We start from the raw sequence: 21,058 nt of genomic DNA, 5'->3' as shown, positions 1-21,058 counted from the left end.
ATTCAACAGAATGGAGAGGGGGAGGGTCAGTGAGGAATCTGCAGTTTGATAAGAGTATACAACCACAAAAAAAAAAAATCAAAAAAAAAAAAAATCGCAAGCTGTGATAATTAATGTTTTCAACTGATTGATACTTTTAAACGCAGATTCCTCACCCTGAATAGAAACCAAAGCAGTACCTTCCTGGGTCCTACGGAGTGGGTCTGTGGAATGACTTATACCAGTAAATCCTATAGAACAGGCCTTGCTAAATAATACCATTCCCTCCACTGGACCTGGTTATGCAGGCAGTAGTACTTCATGAACGTATGGACTCATGCCCATGTAGCAGTCTGGGAGATGTTCAAGACTGGCCAGCGCAGTGGTAACTGCCTTCACTCTGGTGGATTGAGCGCACAAGCCTACCATAGGCTGCTTCTTAACCAGGCCCTAACAGATTTTGATGCACAAGACGATCCACTTAAAGATGGTCCTCTTCCGTACCTCTTTACCCTTTTTCACCCCAGAGAAACCCACAGAGGTAATCATCCACCCGATGTTCTCTGGACGCGGTGAATGTAGAAGCTCATGCCCCTCTTTGGGTCGATATGGAGTCGTTCTTCCTCTGAGTTGTTAACACCTTGGCTGCTATTGTTATTCCTCCCCTGTGCTGGGCCATAATAGAAATGGGTGTGGTCATGACGAGCTCAGCTCGTCATGAGCACACGAGCACTGTGCATCATGACGAGCTGAGCTCGTCATGAGCACCGAAGGGGTTAAGTGGGGCAAAGCAACTGGGACAGTGATGAAGTGTCCTGCATGGAAGGGTGTGATCACTTTTGGGAGAAAGCAGCTTTTGTCGGCTAGAAACTGGTATACAGACAGGGCTTGTAGTTTGATTACATGATGAGCTGAGGTAATTGCAACAAGGAAAGTGACTTTCAACATCAAGAGACGAAGGGAACAGCTATGGATTGATTTGAATGGAGTGTTCATGAGGAAAGTGATAACTAAATTAAGGTCCCACTGGCGTTGGCAGGAACATATTAATCAGGACTTTCAAGAAATGCAGCACAGCGGGTGATTTGAAAAGAGATGGATGATCAGGTAGACGTAAAAAAGCTATGCAGGGCGACAATTAACCTAAAACATTTTCTCACAGCAAAGGTCTGCTGGGCTAAAGAAAGACAACAGTATGTCAGCTGTGGCCAAACGTTGTGGGAGAAACATCATCCAACAAACTTAATCCAGTACAAAGGCCAAAACTATAGAATGTCTTCAACCGCTTCTCGAATACTGAACCTATTTGCATGCATTTCAAGAAACACTTGAGAAACTGGGTGAATATAGCGGACCAGCTTCACCCTATAAAGAACCATCTGCATTGCTATATTCACAAAATGTATTCTAGTCCTACTTTTCATTGAGGGAAGCAAGGTAATTCGAAAGACAGCAAAAATTATGAAACATGTAGGAGAAAGTAATGTACATAACAGAGATACTCTTAGATGCAATGAACAACTTACTGTTCCTTCTTAGGCTTTGTATTGATGTCTCCAATAACCATTATGTCTGAGAAGTCAATGCGAAATTTGCTGAGTAATGTAGCCATCCTAAAATAAAATACGCAGGTGGAGACCATTATAAACTACTGAACCAGTATTTTTTTTTTTAAACCTTCAAGCACAATTATAAACATTATTTCAGATTTAATTGCAGTTGTTAGTTTTTTTTCTTTCTTTATATAGCGCGAACTAGAACCGAACCGAATCAGTTATCAGAGTGCTTTACATAGCACCAGTTACGTTACATGAGGACTCACTTTCATTTTTTTTTTAGGCACGGGGAGATTAAGTGATTTGCCCAGAATCACAGGGGGTTTTTGGCGTCGTTACCGAGACTCGAACCCAGATCCCCAGGTCCGAGGTCGAGCGCCTTAGCCGTTAGGCCAACCCCTCTCCCCTAATTGCAGGACTCTGAATTGGCCATTTGTCATTCTGTTCACGATAAGGTCCATCAAGATGCCAAAATATATAGAAGCACCACCACATCATCTAACAGAGGTTAGGAAGAGAGTAAGAAAATCTACAAACCTGGATGTGATATCACATCCTCTCAATAAAACCCAAACCTATGCATTGGTTTCACTGGCTGGTGACAAGATCGACTCAGACATCTATTGATAGCTAAGAAAAACTTGCATTCAAAGCACCATGCTTGCTCAGTTGGGGCGAGATTGGTTATAGGATCGATATATTCTATTGCTTCAACCCCCTATTCAAAACCACAACCGATAGGCTATCAGCATGGTTTACTAGGAAGCAAGGTATTTGACTTAAGTCAGCTGTAATTTTCCCCTCAACAATGGTTGTGTATCTTGAGCAGAATCAAATAGCAGCTACAGTTACTTAACACTGTGCAGACGCGCCTCCAGGCCAAGACATAAAATCCTAAGGTCTTTATCTTTGTGAGGGTAAGAATCTCACAACTGTCAAATGAAGCAAGTTTATATTCTCACAGCAGATTGATTATACCGTCAACAGGTATAAGTTTGGTTTTGCTGACTTTCAATACAAGTAAAATGGAGTCGATTTATATTTTTATCATAGGGCAGTGGTTCCTCAGGGATTTTTCATAACGTTTTAAAATTGAAACTCCACATGTACCAAAAAGTATGAAAATAGTAAAACGTGGCTGTGAGAAGCACAGGTATTGTTGGGAAATGAGGTTGGGAATTTGGGAAAATAAGGCATTGAGCCCAGTTGCAGTATCAACTAAGAAGGGAAAACTCAAAGTCCAGGAGCACACAAATTGGAGCCAAAGAAAGATCAGCTGAAGGCAAATGAACATTCATTGAGTGCCAAAGGGGTTAAAGTCTTCTAAGCACATAGTGCCAGTTTATGTCTTTATAGACACAGTTAACAGAATTTCAATCTTGCATGCTTTGTAATGGTACTGAGATAACAACGCAGTTGTTGTAATGACTTAGCTGTAATTGCATGCGTTGTAAACACATGAAACGGCCATCACATCACATACGTTACAACGCGGTCATTACGACGACTGCATATTTACATCGCAGTACCATTAGAATGCAAGTCGTTACATCGACTTGCTGTAGGGGCCGCACTAACCTAAGGAATAGTACAATGTACTATTCCAACACCTTCCCTACTGTTGTGCACACTTGAGTTAGAATAGTAAATTATACTATTCCTAAATCCAGCACACCCCCTACAGCAAGTCGATGTAACGACTTGCATTGTAATGGTACTGCGATGTAACACGGTCGTTGTAACTACCGCGTTGTAATCGCATGCGTTGTAAAGGGCTATATTCCTCTGGAACTCAAGATGCAAGATTGCGTCAGTGTATAAAAATACTTTTCAACAATGCAGCTTCAAGGGGGCGTGGCTAGCCAGCCACGATGGCGGTCGGCTGAAGCTCGAGCTCCGATGCTGCCCAGGGGCAATTTCCTGTTATGCAACGTCTGGAGGGTCCTCATAACTGCCATGGTGCGGATCCTGTCGCAGGGACCCCCCCCGGGAGCCTCTGTGTGCCATCAGGAGAAATCGCAGACCGCCGTGCTCCCCACGGAAGCCCAGGCCTGTTGAGGCCTAATCCGGAACTGAAGCCGGAAACTTGAGTGCGGGAGGAGCCTGGCCTGGCCCAGGTGAGGAAGACCGGAGGCACCCGGTCTTGGGCCTAGAGGGCATCGGATGGTATCCGGGTCGTCTGGAAGCTGTTGCCGTGAGTAGCGGCGGCCGAGGACACCTGCATCGGCTGTGGTAGCGGGGGTGAGAGACGGTGCTGGACAATCTGCCCCGAGCGGCCGGGGGAGGCCTTGAGTCGCCGACCGCACAGGGCCGGCCGTGCATTAGGACCCGCATTATTATCGGAGGACCCGGGCGCTGGTAGAAGTGAGAGGGGGCATTACCGACGGTGCCACACTGATCACGAACTCCGCGCTTGGAGGTGGACGGTGAGGAGGTCGGGCGCAATGGACGGAGGGCCGCCCGCTCCTTCTCCCCCCCGCTTGTCTTCCCCCGTCCTGATTGCCTTCCCCTCCCTGCCCCCGGTTGGACCCGGGTATCGGCCAGAAGGACGCGAGGTGATAACTGCAGGGCCACTGGGGAAGGGGGACCGGTACTGTGGATGGTGCGGACTACACCCTGGAAGGAGGTCCTTTTCCCCCCCACCCCCTACGCCGGCAGGCCCTGCTGGCGCGAGGGTCTGATTTAATGCCGGTTAATACCTGGTGCACAGGTGGGTGAGTCTTGAACGATGGACTGTGGCTGCGGGGCCTTAGAGACGCGGATTTGTTGTTGGAGGGGGGTGGGGAGCCCTTTGCTGCAGAACCCTATCTGAGACTGAAAGAAGTCGGACAGTCGCTGGCCTCTCCCGCCATGGTCTGAAAGGGGCTGAGAACACAGGAGGGCCGGGAGGTTCCGGCTATAGCGCAGCATGCCCTGTCCGCTGAGGAGGAAGGGGCCCTGTCCGGAACCAATGGGTCAAATCCTGCTGGGGACCAAACGGATAAATTAGATCTGATACTGAAGGAGATCAGGGATTCTAGAACAGCACTGAGCTGCAGCTTGGGGCTCTCACCACCAATCTGTCACTGTTGAAGTCAGACCATAATAAATTGGCTGACAAGGTTAAAGATCATGGCCTTGCGTTGGCTGACCTTACCCAGACGGTGGCAGAACACACAACATCTATCCAGCAGCTACAGCAACGGGTCGCCTCACTGATGGACCGCGTTCAGGATGCGGAAGGCCGCAATCGACGCAATAACATCCGCGTCATTGGCCTTCCAGGGCGCTGTGAGGGGGTCCACGCAGCGGACTTCATGGAGCAATGGTTCTGGGACCATGTCGCTGCGGAGGGTCTATCGTCACATTTCTGTGTGGAGAGAGCGCACCGCATCCCCACTGGGAGGCCTAGTCCTGGCCGCCCACCTCGCCCCCTGATCGTGCGAATACTAAACTACCGTAACAGGGATGCGCTCCTTCAAAAAGCGAGAGAGAAATCTCTAATACAATATGAGAACTGTCTAATATCTCTTTATCCAGACTATACCAACGTAGTACAAAAGCAACGCTCCTCATACCAGGAGGTAAAAAAAGAGACTTCAAAAGGCCAAGTTAAAATATGCACTATTGTTCCCAGCTCGACTAAAGATTGTGTATGAAAAAGACGCATTTCCTTGAGAGCCCCGCGGACGTGGAGGAATGGCTGGACGTAATGGGCATTGATGGCAGCCAGGATGCTACTCGGGACACATCCACTGATGGCTCGGGGAGGGGTTCGGGACAGGCCGACAGACACACTCCTGCCCCGGGAAGAAGATCTGGGCGAAGCGGCCCGTCGCGGGAGCAACAGAGGGAAGACCAGCTGGAAGTCGTTGAAATGGTGGGCAACTTTCGCGAGGATCAGGAGAAAATCAACACGGACACGGATGACAGCACGATTCACTCTGACTCGGAACATAGTATGGTCATGTTCCCTACCGTCACTCCCAGGGCGGCAGATGATTTGCTGGACAATTAAGAAGATGCAGGGCCCGACTTGCACCGGTCAGATTACTTGATGACATTTGATATCCTTTTTGGTGACCAATAGATGTTACTTGTAACTTTAACACACAGGGGGGTACCGGGGGGCTGGGGCACTGTATTTACCTGATTGTAAGGGGTGGGGAATTGGGGAGGGCTCGCTTCTCCGTAGCGTGAGATCCAAGGGCGGGGCCATCCTGGCTCGTTGCACCGCGATAGGTTCATGTACCCCCTTTCCAAGGACCTCCAGTCAAGAACTAAGAATAGACTCCTGGAAATAATGCCCCTGGGCCGGCTCACCGTAGAGCCAGCGGCACCCGGTCTGGCAGTTAAGATGACTAGTGCAGCGCTAGGCCACCCCCTCCCCCCCCCCTGGCGAAAGCAATTGTGTTTTGATTGTGTGGGATGCCATGAAAGTGGCAATGCGGGGTGCAGCCATTGGGCAGCTAGTAGGGGCCCGGCAAGAAACCCATAAGTGACTGATGTAGAGAACCGACTGAAAATACTGGAGAGGGAGGCAAGTATAGACCCAGAGAAACAGGGCTATCTACAGGCAGGGAACACTGACCATGCAGAAGTACTGGAAACACTGAGGGTCATCAATCATAAACAATACCTACGCCGGCAACATGCCGAAGCTGACGGGTCAGGTACCTTATTGGCCCGCCTGGTGCGAGATCGTCCGGACACCCCGGTGATTACCCGGATACGCGACAGATTGGGCAGTATAGTCCACACACAGTCCGAGATTAACAGGGCGTTCTATGCCCATCTGCAGGCATTATACGCTCCTTTCTCCATGAAGGACACAGACCGATTGGAGGAGTTTCTCCATGATCTACCTTTTCCGGCCCGGTCTAATGTTGTCCAGAAAGAAGTTGATGGCCCCATAACACAACAGGAAATTCGGGCTGCCGTACGGTCCCTTAACCGAAACAAGACGCTGGGTATGGACGGGCTACCAGTAGAGTTTTACCAGACCTACTCCGAAACCCTAGTACCGGTCCTAGAAAAGGTATATAAGGCGGTGTTTGATGAGGGTCGATTGCCCGTATCAACGATGCAAGCCCTGGTCACATCCATACCCAAGCCGGGAAGGGATACACTCGAACTGACTAACTACAGACCCCTGTCAATGCTCTCCACGGAGTACAAGATCCTCAGTAAGGCCATTGCCTTACGGATACAACCCCATCTTTCTGCTTTGGTTCACCCGGACCAATGTGGTTTTCTCCCGGGAAGGAGTACATCCCAGAACACGCGGCGACTCCACGCCCTTATGACTGCGACACCGCAGGAACACCCTCAGGCAGGCTGCGTAGCACTGGACCTGAAACAGGTGTTCGACTCCCTGTCATGGACGTTTATGTTCGAAACTTTGCGGCGCTTTGGCTTTCCAGATTCCTTGCTGAAATGGGTAAGACTACTATACACGGACCCCTCGGCTCGTGCACGAACAGGTCGGTACATTTCAGACAGCTACCCAATATACAGAGGCACCCGGCAGGGTGGCCCTCTATCTCCGATTTTGTTTGTGTTAGCACTCGAGCCTCTAGCCTTGACCCTTCGGGCCCATGGAGAACAGATGGGTATATCGATAGGGGGTACACACCACCTAATGTCCATATACGCAGATTACATCTTACTGTACTTTCGTGACCTGGAGGAGGACCTTTTGAATATAGATGATGTTTTTAGCAGATTTGAGGAGGTGTCCGGCTTAGCCATTAACCCAGGAAAGTCCACTGGTTTCTATTTTAGAGACCTACCACACCCTCCTTTTCTCCAATTCGGGAGATACCAGATCCCAGTGACCCAGACTACGTTCAGATACCTGGGCATACAAGTGTATAGACTGCCAGAGGACCAGATCGAGGGCAATGTCAGGAGAGCCATCACTAGCCTCCGCAGCAGTGTGGGGTTTTGGACGTCCTTACCCCTATCCGTCATGGGTAGAATCGCCATTTCGAAGATGGTCCTGCTCCCCCGCATGCTATATTATTTCGTTAATTTGCCAGTCATTCTTCCACAACAGATATTTAACACATTAAATACGATCCTTATGAATCTCATCTGGGGTTCTGGACGCAGACGTATCAGTCTCCGAAAGCTCCAACTTGGGACTAGACTGTGAGGCCTAGGGGTGCCTGATGGATTAGTTACTTACCTGTAATCCTAGTTCTCTTCCAGGGGTATACTCATTAAAGTCATAAGCACTGAATTATCTCCGCCCATGAGCGGGAACCCGGAACACATAACAATATACATATATATGTGTAAATATATCAAAAAGTACATTGTACTAAAATAATTATACACATATACATGTATAACAACCATAATATGCAGCCTAACATATACACATAGGCTAATAAAGCCAACCTTACACACGTTCTGAAGCATGAAAATATGCTAAATATAAATGCAATAAACAGGCATGAGCCTAAAATGCATTACATAACCATGAAAAAACTTTTATTTTCATCAAAGAACCTGTTGTAAACAGTTATTAGCCTAAAAGGCTGCATATGAAAATTTGTCTGTGTACAGAAAATCAGACTGGCACCCTGCCTTTAAGGCCCCAGAGAATCTGCACACTTTGCCTTTAAGGCCTCCAGGAGAACTCTGTTCCCATCATGCACCACAGGTGACAGTTAGGTCAGTTCTTTTGTACGGTACAGTAAACATTAGCAGGAAACTGCCCTTAAAACTTTACATTATATATTGAAAACTTCAATGCCACTGCTCGCCCGGGGAGGCGAGAGGGTGCTTATGACTTTAATGAGTATACCCCTGGAAGAGAACTAGGATTACAGGTAAGTAACTAATCCTTCTCTTCCAGGGGATACTCATTAATAGTCATAAGCACTGAATAGAGTAGCAAGCTCATACCCACTAGAAGCGGGCGAACAGATAAACGCATAGCTATATTTCAAACAACACAGTGTTTAACTAGAAGTAGCAAACAAATTTCTCAGTGATGCCTGTCCCACTTGAGCATCTGTTTGCGCATCAGAATCCAAGCAATAATGGCGTGTAAACGTATGCACTGAACGCCAAGTAGCTGCTTTACATATCTCTGACATAGCCACATTCCTGAGGAGAGCTGTTGTAGAAGCTTTTCCCCTCGTAGAATGAGCCCTAGGTCTACCTGATAAAGACTTGTGGGCTAGCTGATAGGCAAGTAAAATACATGACACTATCCATCTAGAAATGGATCTCTTGGATGCTGCCAAACCAGTATTCGTAGGACCATAGTTCACAAACAAACGGTCTGTGTGTCTCATAGTCTTGGTTTTATCTAAGTAAAACTTCAAAACCCTTTTTAGATCTAAAGAGTGCAAAGCCCGCTCAGCCGGACTTGAAGGGTTTGGAAAGAAAGTAGGCAATGTTATGGATTGGTTAATATGAAAATCCGACACCACCTTAGGTAGAAAAGAAGGGTGAGTCCTGAGCACCACTCTGTTTGCATGAAAAACTGTGTACGGTTCCTTGCAACACAGAGCCTGAATTTCGCTCACTCTACGAGCAGACGTGATAGCCACCAGGAATGCTACTTTCCAAGATAAGTGTTGCAATGATGCTTTATGTATGGGCTCAAAGGGTGGGCCCATCAACTTAGTCAACACCACATTAAGCTCCCAAGGTGGAGAAGGAGACCTGACTGGAGGAAACACCTTTCTTAATCCCTCTAGAAAATCCTTCACAACAGGCATCCGAAAAAACGATATCTGTGTTGGCGATTTTCTATAAGCAGTTATTGCAGCAAGATGGACTCTGATAGAATTAAACTGCAAACCAGACTCAGCAAGATAAAGAAGATAAGGCAAGATCACCTGTTCTTGGCCTCGAATAGGGTCAAGACCCTTGCTCTGACACCAAAGAAAAAAGCGTTTCCACTTAAATCCGTAGGATTGTCTTGTAGAAGGCCGCTTTGCCTCTTTAAGAATGTTCATACACTCCGGATTTAACTGTAAATGCCCGTACTGGATGACTTCAGGAGCCATGCTGCCAGGCGCAGGGAGGGCAGATTGGGATGAAACACACGCCCCTCCTGTTTGGACAGAAGATCCGGGCGACAAGGTAATCTCCTGTGTGGCCTGATTGACAACTGGAGGAGATCTGGGAACCACCATTGGCGTGGCCACTCTGGGCAAATCAATATCATTCTGGACTTGGTCTTGTACATCCTGTTGATCACTGCTGGTATCAACGGTGTCGGCGGGAAGGCGTACAGCAAATTTTGACACCAGTCTATCAAAAGGGCATTCCCTTGAGATCCTTTCTGGGAGAACCTGGACGCGAAGACGGGGCATTTTGCGTTTGCCGCGTCTGCGAACAGATCGATGTCTGGTGTTCCCCAAGCCTGGAAAATGCTGTGCGCGACTTCTTCGTTGAGAACCCAGTCGTGCGCTTCGACGAAGTCTCTGCTGAGGTCGTCCGCCTGCGTGTTGAGGCTCCCTGGCAAGTGAACAGCCGTTATGGACAGGTCTCGTGCAAGTAGCCAGTGCCAGATGGTCTGAGCTTCTATGGACAGAGTCCTGGAACGCCCCTGCTTGTTTAAGTAATACATTGTAGTTGTATTGTCTGTTTGCACCAAGAGGGACAGAGTCTGAAGCGATGGAGCCAGGGACTTGAGAGCAAGATGGACCGCTCTGAGTTCGAGTAGATTGAGATGATACCCTTTCTCGAAATCTGACCATAGCCCTTGTACTTGCAGCGGGCCCATATGTGCTCCCCAACCTTGGAGAGAGGCATCTGTGATCAGAGTCTGCGTTGGTGGGTCCTGATGAAAAGGAACTCCCTTCATCAAGTGTGTCTCCTTCATCCACCATCGAATTGAATCTTTTGCAGACTGTTGGAGAAGAATCTGATCCTCCCAGCATCCCGTCCTCTGCTTCCATTGATCTTCTAGACACTGCTGTAGAGGACGCATCTGCAAACGTGCGTTTGGCACTATGAAGATGCACGATGCCATGGATCCCAGAAGAGAGGACACTTGTCGAACTGTCGGACGTGCAGACTGAAGGAGAAACACACACTTTGTCTTGATGGATGACCACCTCTCCTCCGAAGGACACACGTTTTCTTTTGCCGTGTCCAGTTGTGCACCCAGATAGTGGATCTTCTGGGTGGGATTCAATATGGACTTTTTGTAATTGACTTGAAGACCCAACTTGTACATGAATTGGAGGCATATCGAAAGATGTTCTTCCAGTAGAGATGGGGATGAACTCTTCAGAAGCCAGTCGTCTAAGTACGGATAAATGAAAATCCGTTGTTTTCGAAGACAAGCAGCCACTACCGCCATACATTTTGAAAAAGTTCTGGGAGCTGATCTCAGGCCAAAGGGGAGCACTGCGTACTGATAATGACGAGCCCCTACTTGAAATCTGAGAAACTTGCGATGTTTTCTGGATACTGGGACATGAAAATAAGCATCTTTCAGATCTATGGAACACATCCAATCCCCCTGGTGTAATTGAGGGAAAATCTGATGAAGAGCCAGCATTCGAAACCTCTCCTTCCGAATGAATTTGTTCAAACGCCTCAAGTCCAGAATGGGTCTGAACTCCGTAACTGGACCTTTTTTCTTTACAAGAAAAAACCGAGAGTACAGGCCCTGACCTCTCTGTTGAAAAGGCACTGGTTCTATGGCATTCTTCTTCAGAAGGACATCCGCTTCCTGTTGTAAGCGCATTAAGTTCCACTGTACCATTTTCAGAGGACGCATGACAGGAGGTGGCTTCTTGAATTTCAAAAGGTACCCGCTCTGAATGACATTGAGTACCCATTTGTCCTTTGTGATCTGTTTCCACTCTTCCAGATAACACACAATACTTCCTCCAACCGGAGTGGCACACGGTTGTGGAGGAAGCTTCCATTCATTGTTTTTGAGGCTGCTTGGTAGCTGATGATTGCTGCCTATTTCCGCTGCCTCTGCCTCGTCCAGGTCGCCTCTGCTGGAATTGCGATCTCTGTTGACTCTGGCCTTGATTTTGCGAGGACCAATTCGTCTGTTGGCCCCTCTGCTGAAAAGATCTTTTGTCATAGGGACGAAAATTACCTCGACGCTTAAACTCTTTTTTCTTTTCAAGACCAACGGCCTTAAGAGTGTCTAACTCCACTTTCATTTTAGACATCTCGTCATCGGCGTGAGATCCAAACAGAGTCGAACCATTAAAAGGTAGATTTACCATCTTTCTCTGAGCCTCAGGTTTTAGACCCGTAAGGCGAAGCCAAGCCGTACGTCTAGCACAAACACCATGTGCATAACCATGAGCTGACAGATCCGCCGCATCAGCAGCTGCACTAATGCTTTGATTAGCCACCAATCCTCCTTCTTCCACTATTTCCAGGAAGTCTTTCTGATCCTCCTTAGGGAGTTTTTCTGCAAAACGAGAAACTGAGTCCCACAGCAGACGATCATAGCGGCCCAATAAGGCTGACGCACTGGCCACTCTCATGACTGAACCTGAGGTGTTGCACATTCGTCTCCCCAAGGAATCCATACTCTTACTATCCTTCTCTGGAGGAGCAGAAGAGGTAGATGTTGCCGAATGTGCTTTTCTGACTGCCGCCACAATTAGAGAATCTGGAGGTGGGTCAGAACGCAAAAATAAAGGATCTTCCTCTGGAGCCTTGTACTTCTTTGCAATCCTAGAAGGTCCTGAACCCACTGTGGCCGGAGTCAAGAAAGTTTTCATCGCTGGTTCTATCAACCCGGGCACTAACGGCAGAAGAGGCCTACCAGTCGTCTTGTGATGTAGGGTTTCAAAGATGACTGACGTTGCTATTTGAGGAACTGCCATCTTGATCTTGAACTTATTCGCCCCACGACATAACACATCATTAAATGTGCCCAAATCATCCACTGGAGACACTCTGGACGGAGGAGTAGATGATATTGTGGGAGAATAGTCTCTATATGAAGATCTTGTAGAAGACGAAGACGACTTAGAAGACGGAGAAGGAGTTCTACCCCTCTCTTGAGGAGTTGCAGATCGCTGCCTCCTTCGCTCCCTTGAACGAGATTTCCGTCCTTCTACAGACTTAGGAGATGGAGCAGGAGTCCTACGCTTCTCTTGAGGAGTTGCAGATCGCTGCCTCCTTCGCTCCCTTGATCGAGATTTCTCTCTTTCCAATGATCTCGAACGTGATCTTCTTTGCAGCTCCGTCCGAGGAACCGGAGCTCTGTCACCCAATAATGGACGCATCTTCCAATGCCGAAGACTTTCCAGCCATCTCGGTGACAAGTTGTTGGGCCGACCTACACGCTCAGGTGAAACCTCAGGTGACACCTGCACAATATTCAGGTCTGCTGAAGACTTGGAAGCTCCGGAGACTACACTGTGCTCAGATACCACTGAGTTAGATGGAGTCCGCTGACTGGGCACCAATTGTCTATCATCTGCCTGGCCTGAGGTAGAGCCCGACTGAGCCACCATAGAAGAATCCTGATGCACTGTCTCGTGTCCCACCGCATCTTTCTGTTGATCCTGCGGTGAAGAAACCACTCTATGCTCAGGACTTATGTCTGACCTCGACAAAGACCTAACTGAGGTCCGAGAGGCTGATCGTGACAGTCTCAACGCCGACCTGTGCACAGGTGGGGGAGACCTAGACATTCGATGCTTCGAGCCCGAAGCATGCTTCGACGCCTATCTACGTCGCGATGGAGACTTTGACCTCCTCTTCTTAGACCTCGACGTCGAATCCTTCGATCTTCCTCTCGACGTCGATCTCTTCCTCGACGACGATGTATGAATCTCCTTCGACGTCGACACTTTACTCTTCGACGTCGACATATGATCCTTCGACGTCGACACTTTACTCTTCGACGTCGACCCATGATCCTTCGACGTCGAACGCATCTTCTCCTTCGACGTCGAGCGTTGAACCCCCGACGTCGTCCTTACTGCAATCGACACCAGATGTCTCGACGTCGATAAAGATCTCGACGGCGAAGGTCGAGACGCTGTATTCTGCCTCACCGGCGAAGTCTTCGACGTCGACGGAGGCCTCTTCGACGTCGACGGAGCCCTCTTCGACGCCGACAATGCTGACGGCGATCTGGATCTCGACGTCGAACGCCTCTTTTTCGCAGGAAAAGCTTCCTGGAGTCGATTTTTCTTCGTTTTACCTTCTGGAGACGCTGATCTTCGACGTTTAGGCTGATAAGGTGGCTTAGAAGTCGATAAGAAAACCTTAGAACTCTTCTCACCACGATTCTCTCTCTCCAGAAGGCCCAGAAGCCTCATTTTCTCTCTTTCTTTTAAAGTCCTACTAGAAAGGTTGAGGCAATGATAACAATCTTCCACCTTATGAGTATCAGGAAGACACACCACACAGAGTGTGGATCAGTTTTTGCCATTTTCTTCCCACAGGAAGGACATTTATAAAATAAAGGTGGCATACTGACTAAAAAATTCACAACAGTTTAGTCAGAAAAAAGGTAATAAACACCACCAAAGTACTATTTGTCAAAAAATGTCAAGAAAAAACCAACTTCTGACAGAAAATTACTACAAATGAGCAGAGCTCAAGTTCCAGGTTCCTCACAGAACAAGCCGGAAAAAAGAACTGACCTAACTGTCACCTGTGGTGCATGATGGGAACAGAGTTCTCCTGGAGGCCTTAAAGGCAAAGTGTGCAGATTCTCTGGGGCCTTAAAGGCAGGGTGCCAGTCTGATTTTCTGTACACAGACAAATTTTCATATGCAGCCTTTTAGGCTAATAACTGTTTACAACAGGTTCTTTGAAGAAAATAAAAGTTTTTTCATGGTTATGTAATGCATTTTAGGCTCATGCCTGTTGATTGCATTTATATTTAGCATATTTTCATGCTTCAGAACGTGTGTAAGGTTGGCTTTATTAGCCTATGTGTATATGTTAGGCTGCATATTATGGTTGTTATACATGTATATGTGTATAATTATTTTAGTACAATGTACTTTTTGATATATTTACACATATATATGTATATTGTTAGGTGTTACGGGTTCCCGCTCATGGGCGGAGATAATTCAGTGCTTATGACTATTAATGAGTATCCCCTGGAAGAGAACTTAGAGGGTATTACTACGCCAGTCATCTTCAGTGGCTTGCACGATGGATAGCGGGCAGGAACCTACACAAAATCTACTTCACAGCAGACCGGCTGGCGCAGGGAGAATTGCACTCCTTGCTGTTGCCCAAGAGCAGGCTCCCCCCCAGATTGCGAACCTCTCTTGAGCACGGCCCTGACGTGCTGGAGGAAGGCACTGGCATATACATCAAACAGCGCCCTTTGCGGATAACGTCCCCCTGTTAGGCATTCCAACACCCCAGGGCAGACTCACACAGTGTAGACTACGACCCTGGGTATAAGCTGGGGTGGAAGATGTGGGCGCCTTCTTTGGGGATGACACCCTGATGGATCATGACTCCTTTCTGCAGGTCACGAGGGCTCCCCAGAGACTGTATCTGCCACACGCTGCGGTGTCCCACTACATAAAACACAACTGGACTCCAAAGAGACTTAAACCTACGCAACACGAATTGGTCCATTTGCTATATCATATGGGAGCGGGTGGCCACCTAGTATGGTGGCTATACATGGGGATTATGGAACACACAGCGATTCCACTAACCACACTTCGAGACACGTGGGTACAGGACACAGGAGAGGTGCTGTCAGATAAGGCTTATTTCAAAAGGGGGTGGTGATGGACAGAGTATCTGAGTCAATCAGAACACTCCTACCCAGTCAACAGATCAGGGCTTGATCCATCACCGTTTTTTAGCTCACTGCACCATCCCAGTTCAGAACCTGGCTATATGCAAATTAGTCTGTCCCTGGCCCAGTGCATCATGGGAACAGGGCAGACCAAACTAGCAAGCCAATTCTTCACTGGAAAGGAAACAAGCTTCCGGGGACCGGTTTCTGGCATTACAGCCGTCTTCGGCCCGGCTTGCTTGAATCCTGATGGTGCAGTGAGCAAGGGACTGGGGTGAATGTGTGACATTGATCCACATTCTGTCCATCACTGTTGTGTTTGCAATTACCGCTCTAAGTGTACTGGGGATGCTCAGACGTGAGTCCCAGGCACTCCACACCACTGGAATCAAGCTAGCCGGGCTGATGAGAGGTGTTACCTCGAAACCGGGCCGGTCCTCGGATGCTTGTTTCCGTTCTGGGAAGAACATGGCTTTTGTAGTTCGGACTGGACTGTTCCCATGGGGCACAGGGTCAGCGCTGATTTGCATATCGCCATTGTCTAACCCAGGGTGGTGTGGAGTGGAAAAACGATGGATTTGGGCCCAGATCTTTGGACTGGGGTGAATGTGTGACATTGATCCACATTCTGTCCATCACTGTTGTGTTTGTCAGATAAGGCTTGGCAGATGGTTCTTGAGCATCCCAAGAGGGTGTCGAGGAATACTAAATTTAAATTCATACAGGTCATGGTGCTTCATAGGGCGTACCTTACCCCACACGGATTACACAGAATGTTCCTCAATTCCCCCCACTGTTGTCCACGTTGCAAAGCGGATGAAGCTGGCTTTCTCCATATGCTGTGGGCATGTCCGCAACTGCGTAGTTACTGGGGAGGGATTTGCCAGATGCTACGTACAGTAACCTCCCTGCCGGTGCCAGAAGACGCCCTATATTGTTTGGTGGGGTCCCGTAAACGTTCTAAGAAACAGAAAGCTAAAGTGAAGTTCCTAGACCTGGCCCTGTTATTAGCAATCAGAGCTATAACTCTGAGGTGGAAGTCACCCAGATCACCCAGAATATCTATGTGGCAGTCTGATCTGGTTAAGTGGGGCAGGGCAGAGGGTATGGTGTTGAGACGGGAAGAGGAGAAAGGACAAAGGAAGTATCCCATAGCGCAAGAGTGGGAGATAATTCTGTTAGAAATAGAGGGGACGGAGATGGCAATATCGCAGGTAGATGGGATGTAAATGGAAGAATACATAGCATGTAGGTGTGTGCAGTACAGGGGAACTAAAGCCCGCAGATGCACAGGTGTGGTTTCTGTAAATTTATCATTTGCGGAGTTAGTTTGATATCACTAGTACGGAGTGTCACATTCTGGACTTATTGTGAGCAGGAGACGTACGGGGCAAGGGTGGGAGTTGTGGGGAGGGAGGAAGGATCGGGGGTTTGATTCTTTATTTTGTTGGCTGCTAGGCTTGATAATAATATGCTGTATAGCGTAATGATGCACATGCAAGTGCTCCTATAGAAAAGCATGTTGTAAAGAGTATGGAATTATATACTCCTATTTTTCTTTTACATAGGATATATATATACCACGATGTAATTACTAAGAACCGACATGTTTGGTTGGGGAGAAAACGAGAAAAGGACTGTACTGCGTAGTAAGTGTAAATGATGTACTGTTATTAATACTGTGCAGTTGCGAATAAAGAATAAAAAAAAAAAAGACAATGCAGCTTCAAGAAAGCCAACAATGAAAGAAGAACTGGGTCAAAAAGGATAATCCCGCTTTAAAGCAGCTTTCCTCAGTGCCAATCCATAATATTATCAACTACATTACAATAGTCACCAGTGGCTTAGAACGTCAAGGATAGTGCAATGTGTATGAATGCATTGCAACTACGATATCTTTGCATCTCTCTCGGCAGCTTTCAAATTCTACAGGAGGGCGCATGAGAAAATACATTTCTTAAACACAGCAGTCACATTAAGCCAGATTAAGACCGCAGCAGTCACTTAAAGTACTTTTGAAATAACTTACGCTCGTCTGTCATGATCTATTCTGTTTATTTTCCCACCAATAAACACTCGGATCTTGCAGTCCTTCCATTTCTTTTTTGTAGTTAGCAGGTAAGGGATCAATAGCGTGAGACCTAGGTTAGAATGATAAGAGGGGGGAAAAGCCAATGCGTTGAAACTTTATTAGCTTATGTCTTTCTATTTTTACACTCTAAGAATGAGTCTGCATTCATATATTTAAAAAAAGTTTAAAATAAACACAAACCTCATCTTTCTGACATATGTACATCTTCACTGTGTTTTAGATCGTCACGTGGGTGATCTCTGTGTTAATCTTGTTAAACTATTTTTACATTTGTCATCAGGTTGCATGACCACCAATAATATGGTAAGTGGAACAATTTTCACAATAATCAGCAACTCCAACTCTGACAACCTGTGTAGCACGGTACACATTTAAGAGAAGCCACAAGCTTCCCTACATTTGGAACAGGCCAAGCACGCATTTAAGAAATGATACATGGGGAACAAAAAAATACAATAGAGCAACAGGGCGGAAGCAGCCAGGATTATACTTATGTTGGAGACTGTTGAAAATATTCCAAGTGATAAATGCTATTTTTAAATCAAAGTCTCCCAGCTGGGCCAGAAGCCACAGATCTCGTTGTCCAACACGTAATAAGCTCAATGTTTTAGAGCTCTACGTACCTCTTCCGTAGAAACCAAAACCTCCTCTAAATTATCAATCCCCTTGTTGTCAAAGACGATCTTTCAAGTTTAAATACAGCGCTCTCAAAAACTCGTCTAGAATTGTAGGATTCATTCTAGGTCTTTTTTCAAAATAAACCATAAACGCTTTTATCATCACAGCAAAAATCATTCCACCCTTTATGGCCGAAATTTTCTATAGTGTTAATGATTTTCTTGTATTGCAGAAAACAAATCTATGCAGCGCATTCTAAAACATTATTGTAAACATGGTCTAACTAGCATTGCTACTTCACCTCACCTACTGATACTATTCAAACATGTTCTATTTGTCTCTCGAATCTTATTTGTTTTCAACATGTTGCCAACACGAGAGACTAATCTACTCCTAAAGATAATGCTTGCCTGACAGAACCCTGTTCTTACCTCCGTCATCAAACAGCCACCAGACGTCAATGGTGCTTTTGCCTTGCTTCCTCTGAAACTGTGAACTTGCATCAAGAAGTTTTTGGTCTGCTACATTCAAAGGAGCAGGAGGGCCCTTTGGTTCTGTATGTTTGGGGAGAAAGGGAAATCAAATACAAATGTAACTACTATCAATATAAAAAAACAGGACTGGTTTTATTTGTGTGGCATAGATGTGGGCTCGTAAAGATCGACAGCTATTGCCTTCTTGCTACTAAAAGGGGCCATGTGTCAAAATAACATTATGCACGACCAGCTATAACGTCCAGGCTTAAGGTATTTAAATACCATGTAACTTGAGGGTGGTATAAGAATATTGGAGCGCCTGCATTTATAAACTATTTAAGGATATTGGGAACTGCAGTGAGAGAATGGATTAATAACCAAATTTGTGTCCAAATATATTCCAAAAATAAAAATCAGGATGGTTGTTTTCCACAGTGGGATATTTACCGTGAATTGAAACCACAGGCCCCAAGAAATCTGCCCGACGTTAGGAAACGGATAGCTGAGAGACAGATGTTAAAAGTGAAACCCTGAGAAGGAAAGGCTACGTCAGAACCGGAGAATGTGCGTCATGGGGTGCATGTTTTTTGGATAGTGATCAATGCATTATGGATTCAAATTTCACTGTACATACTGCTTTTTAGGTCTCAGCCTGCGATGGCTGCACTGACATGCGCAGTCTCGCTGGTGAGATTTTATGAGAGAGAGATCACTAGTGAGGTTAAGCCCCGCCCCTCTTCTCCATTGACTGGCCTCCTAAACTGTGGCCAGCCATTTGAGAAGAGGTCCTAGTGAGGTTCTTCTTTCTCTTTAAGCCCCGTCCTTTTCAGATTGGGTTCCTTGACTTACTGCTGAAGTAAAATGTTTCTTATCTTCTTTATGGTTCCAGATAGCCCCATAAAGAAGATAAGGAATCTTATATGCCAGCAGGAAGTCCGGGAGCCCAGTCTGAAAAGGACGGGGCTTAGAGACAAATGGCGAGCGCTTGTTGTCCTGTATTACACAGTTTTGCGACTGCTTAGTAAAGATACGACCATTGGCGTCTTAGCCATTGCTCTGTATACACACTAATACATCCCAAAGCAACTGAGCAAAAGTGTCCCAGTAGTTTTCATTTGCCTCTGGGGTCACAAAAACGTATTGATTTAAAGGGTTTGGTGGAAACCTACAGCGGAATTTGAACGTTTGTGAATGCAACATTTCATGGCTCCCGGCATTGAGGCTAGTACTGTTGTGCGGGGTAACCTGCTGGTCTTATCAGCCCTTCGACATCCTCCCTCTATCTCTCCCACTCCCTACCCCCCTCATCGCTGACATGCCTTCTAGTTTCCTCTTGTCCAGTGGTTCTCCAGAATTTAGTGGCCTCTCCCTCGGTGGTGGGCAGCTGACCTGGTGGTCGGACCAGTTCTCTGACCCCCTCTTTACACGTCCAGCTGGAGAGAGGAGGGGCTGCGGGATCAAGAGCGGGGTGGCCTTGGATGGGAGCCCGGCAGCGTCCTGCCTGTCTCCGCGGCTTATGCTGCCAGGCCCGGATCCCAGGGAGACTGAGCGTGCAGTCCTAGAGTGCCTTTCTCACCTGTGTACACCCAGCTCTTCCAAATGACCCTTCTGGCGCCTGCCCTACTCCTCCGCTCCTCCTAGCCTATGCCCTGCGCCTCCAGCAGCATGGATCCCAGACAGAATCTTTCAAATCGGAAGGGGCATCCTTGGGGATGTAGAGTATAACTAACCAGCCATCTCTCGCAACCATTCAATATCCGAAGGAACAACCTCGGTGATGTACAGTACGAACCAGCCCCTCATCTCCCACCTCATACACGCACGTCACTTTTCCAGGGTTGTAGTCGGCCTTAAGAGTCCAAAACAGGCTTTTACAGCCTGGTGGTTGTAGACAATGGGATGTGTGCCTGCAAACTGAATGAAACCCGCAAAACCTAAAAAGGTTTTATAGGGAGAAACGTGGATATAGCAGCATGCATCCTCACCCAGAGTGGTTGGGGAAGGGAAGTGCAAGTCTTAGCTCCCCCAGGACAAGCCGGCTGACGCACCTGATATTGGAGTGCTGCACAGTTATCACGAGGTGGCACTGTTTGCAGTGTTTGGAGGTGGAAGCTCTAAAAACTCTGCACCTGAAATGTGTAGTCATTCGAATTCATCAGAAGTTATAATCGTTTATGTTTGAAAAGCCGAATACACTGCTGCCTTGCATGACTGTGACTACCTTAGCAAATAAGAAGAGACTCCCGAGAGATGCGTGTGGTGCCAGACAAGAATCTCCTGCATTTAAAGTCCCAGAGTAAAGCGACAGGCAGAAAAGCAGCGAGTGCGTGGGAGTGGTGGAGGAGACTCAGGCAGCGACTGGCTTATAAATAAACTCCCAGTAGCTAGTGGTAAACTCTTACCGAGGCTTTAAGTTGAATCTAGGAGTCTTGGACTTACGGTCTTTTATATTTTTTACCATTTTTTTTTGCTAGAATTCAAAGCATCCTAATAGGAATTCGAAGCATCCTAATAGGGCTTAACCGAAGAACGGATGTTCCCTCGGGTGCATTAATTTTGGCTGCAGAGAGCAGTGTGTGCACTCTGCTTGACCCATTAAAGTGCCTCACTGAATGCT

The 21,058-nt window shown here is 47.1% G+C and overlaps 1 protein-coding gene across 1 annotated transcript in view; it reads right to left on the bottom strand.

The window, feature by feature from the left end:
* Window positions 1-21,058, bottom strand: part of SLC12A2 (solute carrier family 12 member 2) — a 439,949-nt gene that overhangs the window by 53,530 nt on the left and 365,361 nt on the right. Inside the window, exons 22-24 of the mRNA XM_078675608.1 lie at window positions 18,397-18,519; window positions 17,285-17,396; window positions 1,506-1,592 (exon numbers count right to left, since the gene is read on the bottom strand). Coding sequence (XP_078531734.1) covers window positions 1,506-1,592; window positions 17,285-17,396; window positions 18,397-18,519 — 322 coding nt within the window. The remainder of the gene's footprint in view (window positions 1-1,505; window positions 1,593-17,284; window positions 17,397-18,396; window positions 18,520-21,058) is intronic.

The sequence above is a fragment of the Lissotriton helveticus genome, chromosome 2_1 (assembly GCF_964261635.1).
Source record: "Lissotriton helveticus chromosome 2_1, aLisHel1.1, whole genome shotgun sequence".
Lineage (NCBI taxonomy): Eukaryota > Metazoa > Chordata > Amphibia > Caudata > Salamandridae > Lissotriton > Lissotriton helveticus.
The sequence above is the reverse complement of the archived record's forward strand: the minus strand, read 5'-3'. Positions and strand labels throughout refer to the sequence as shown.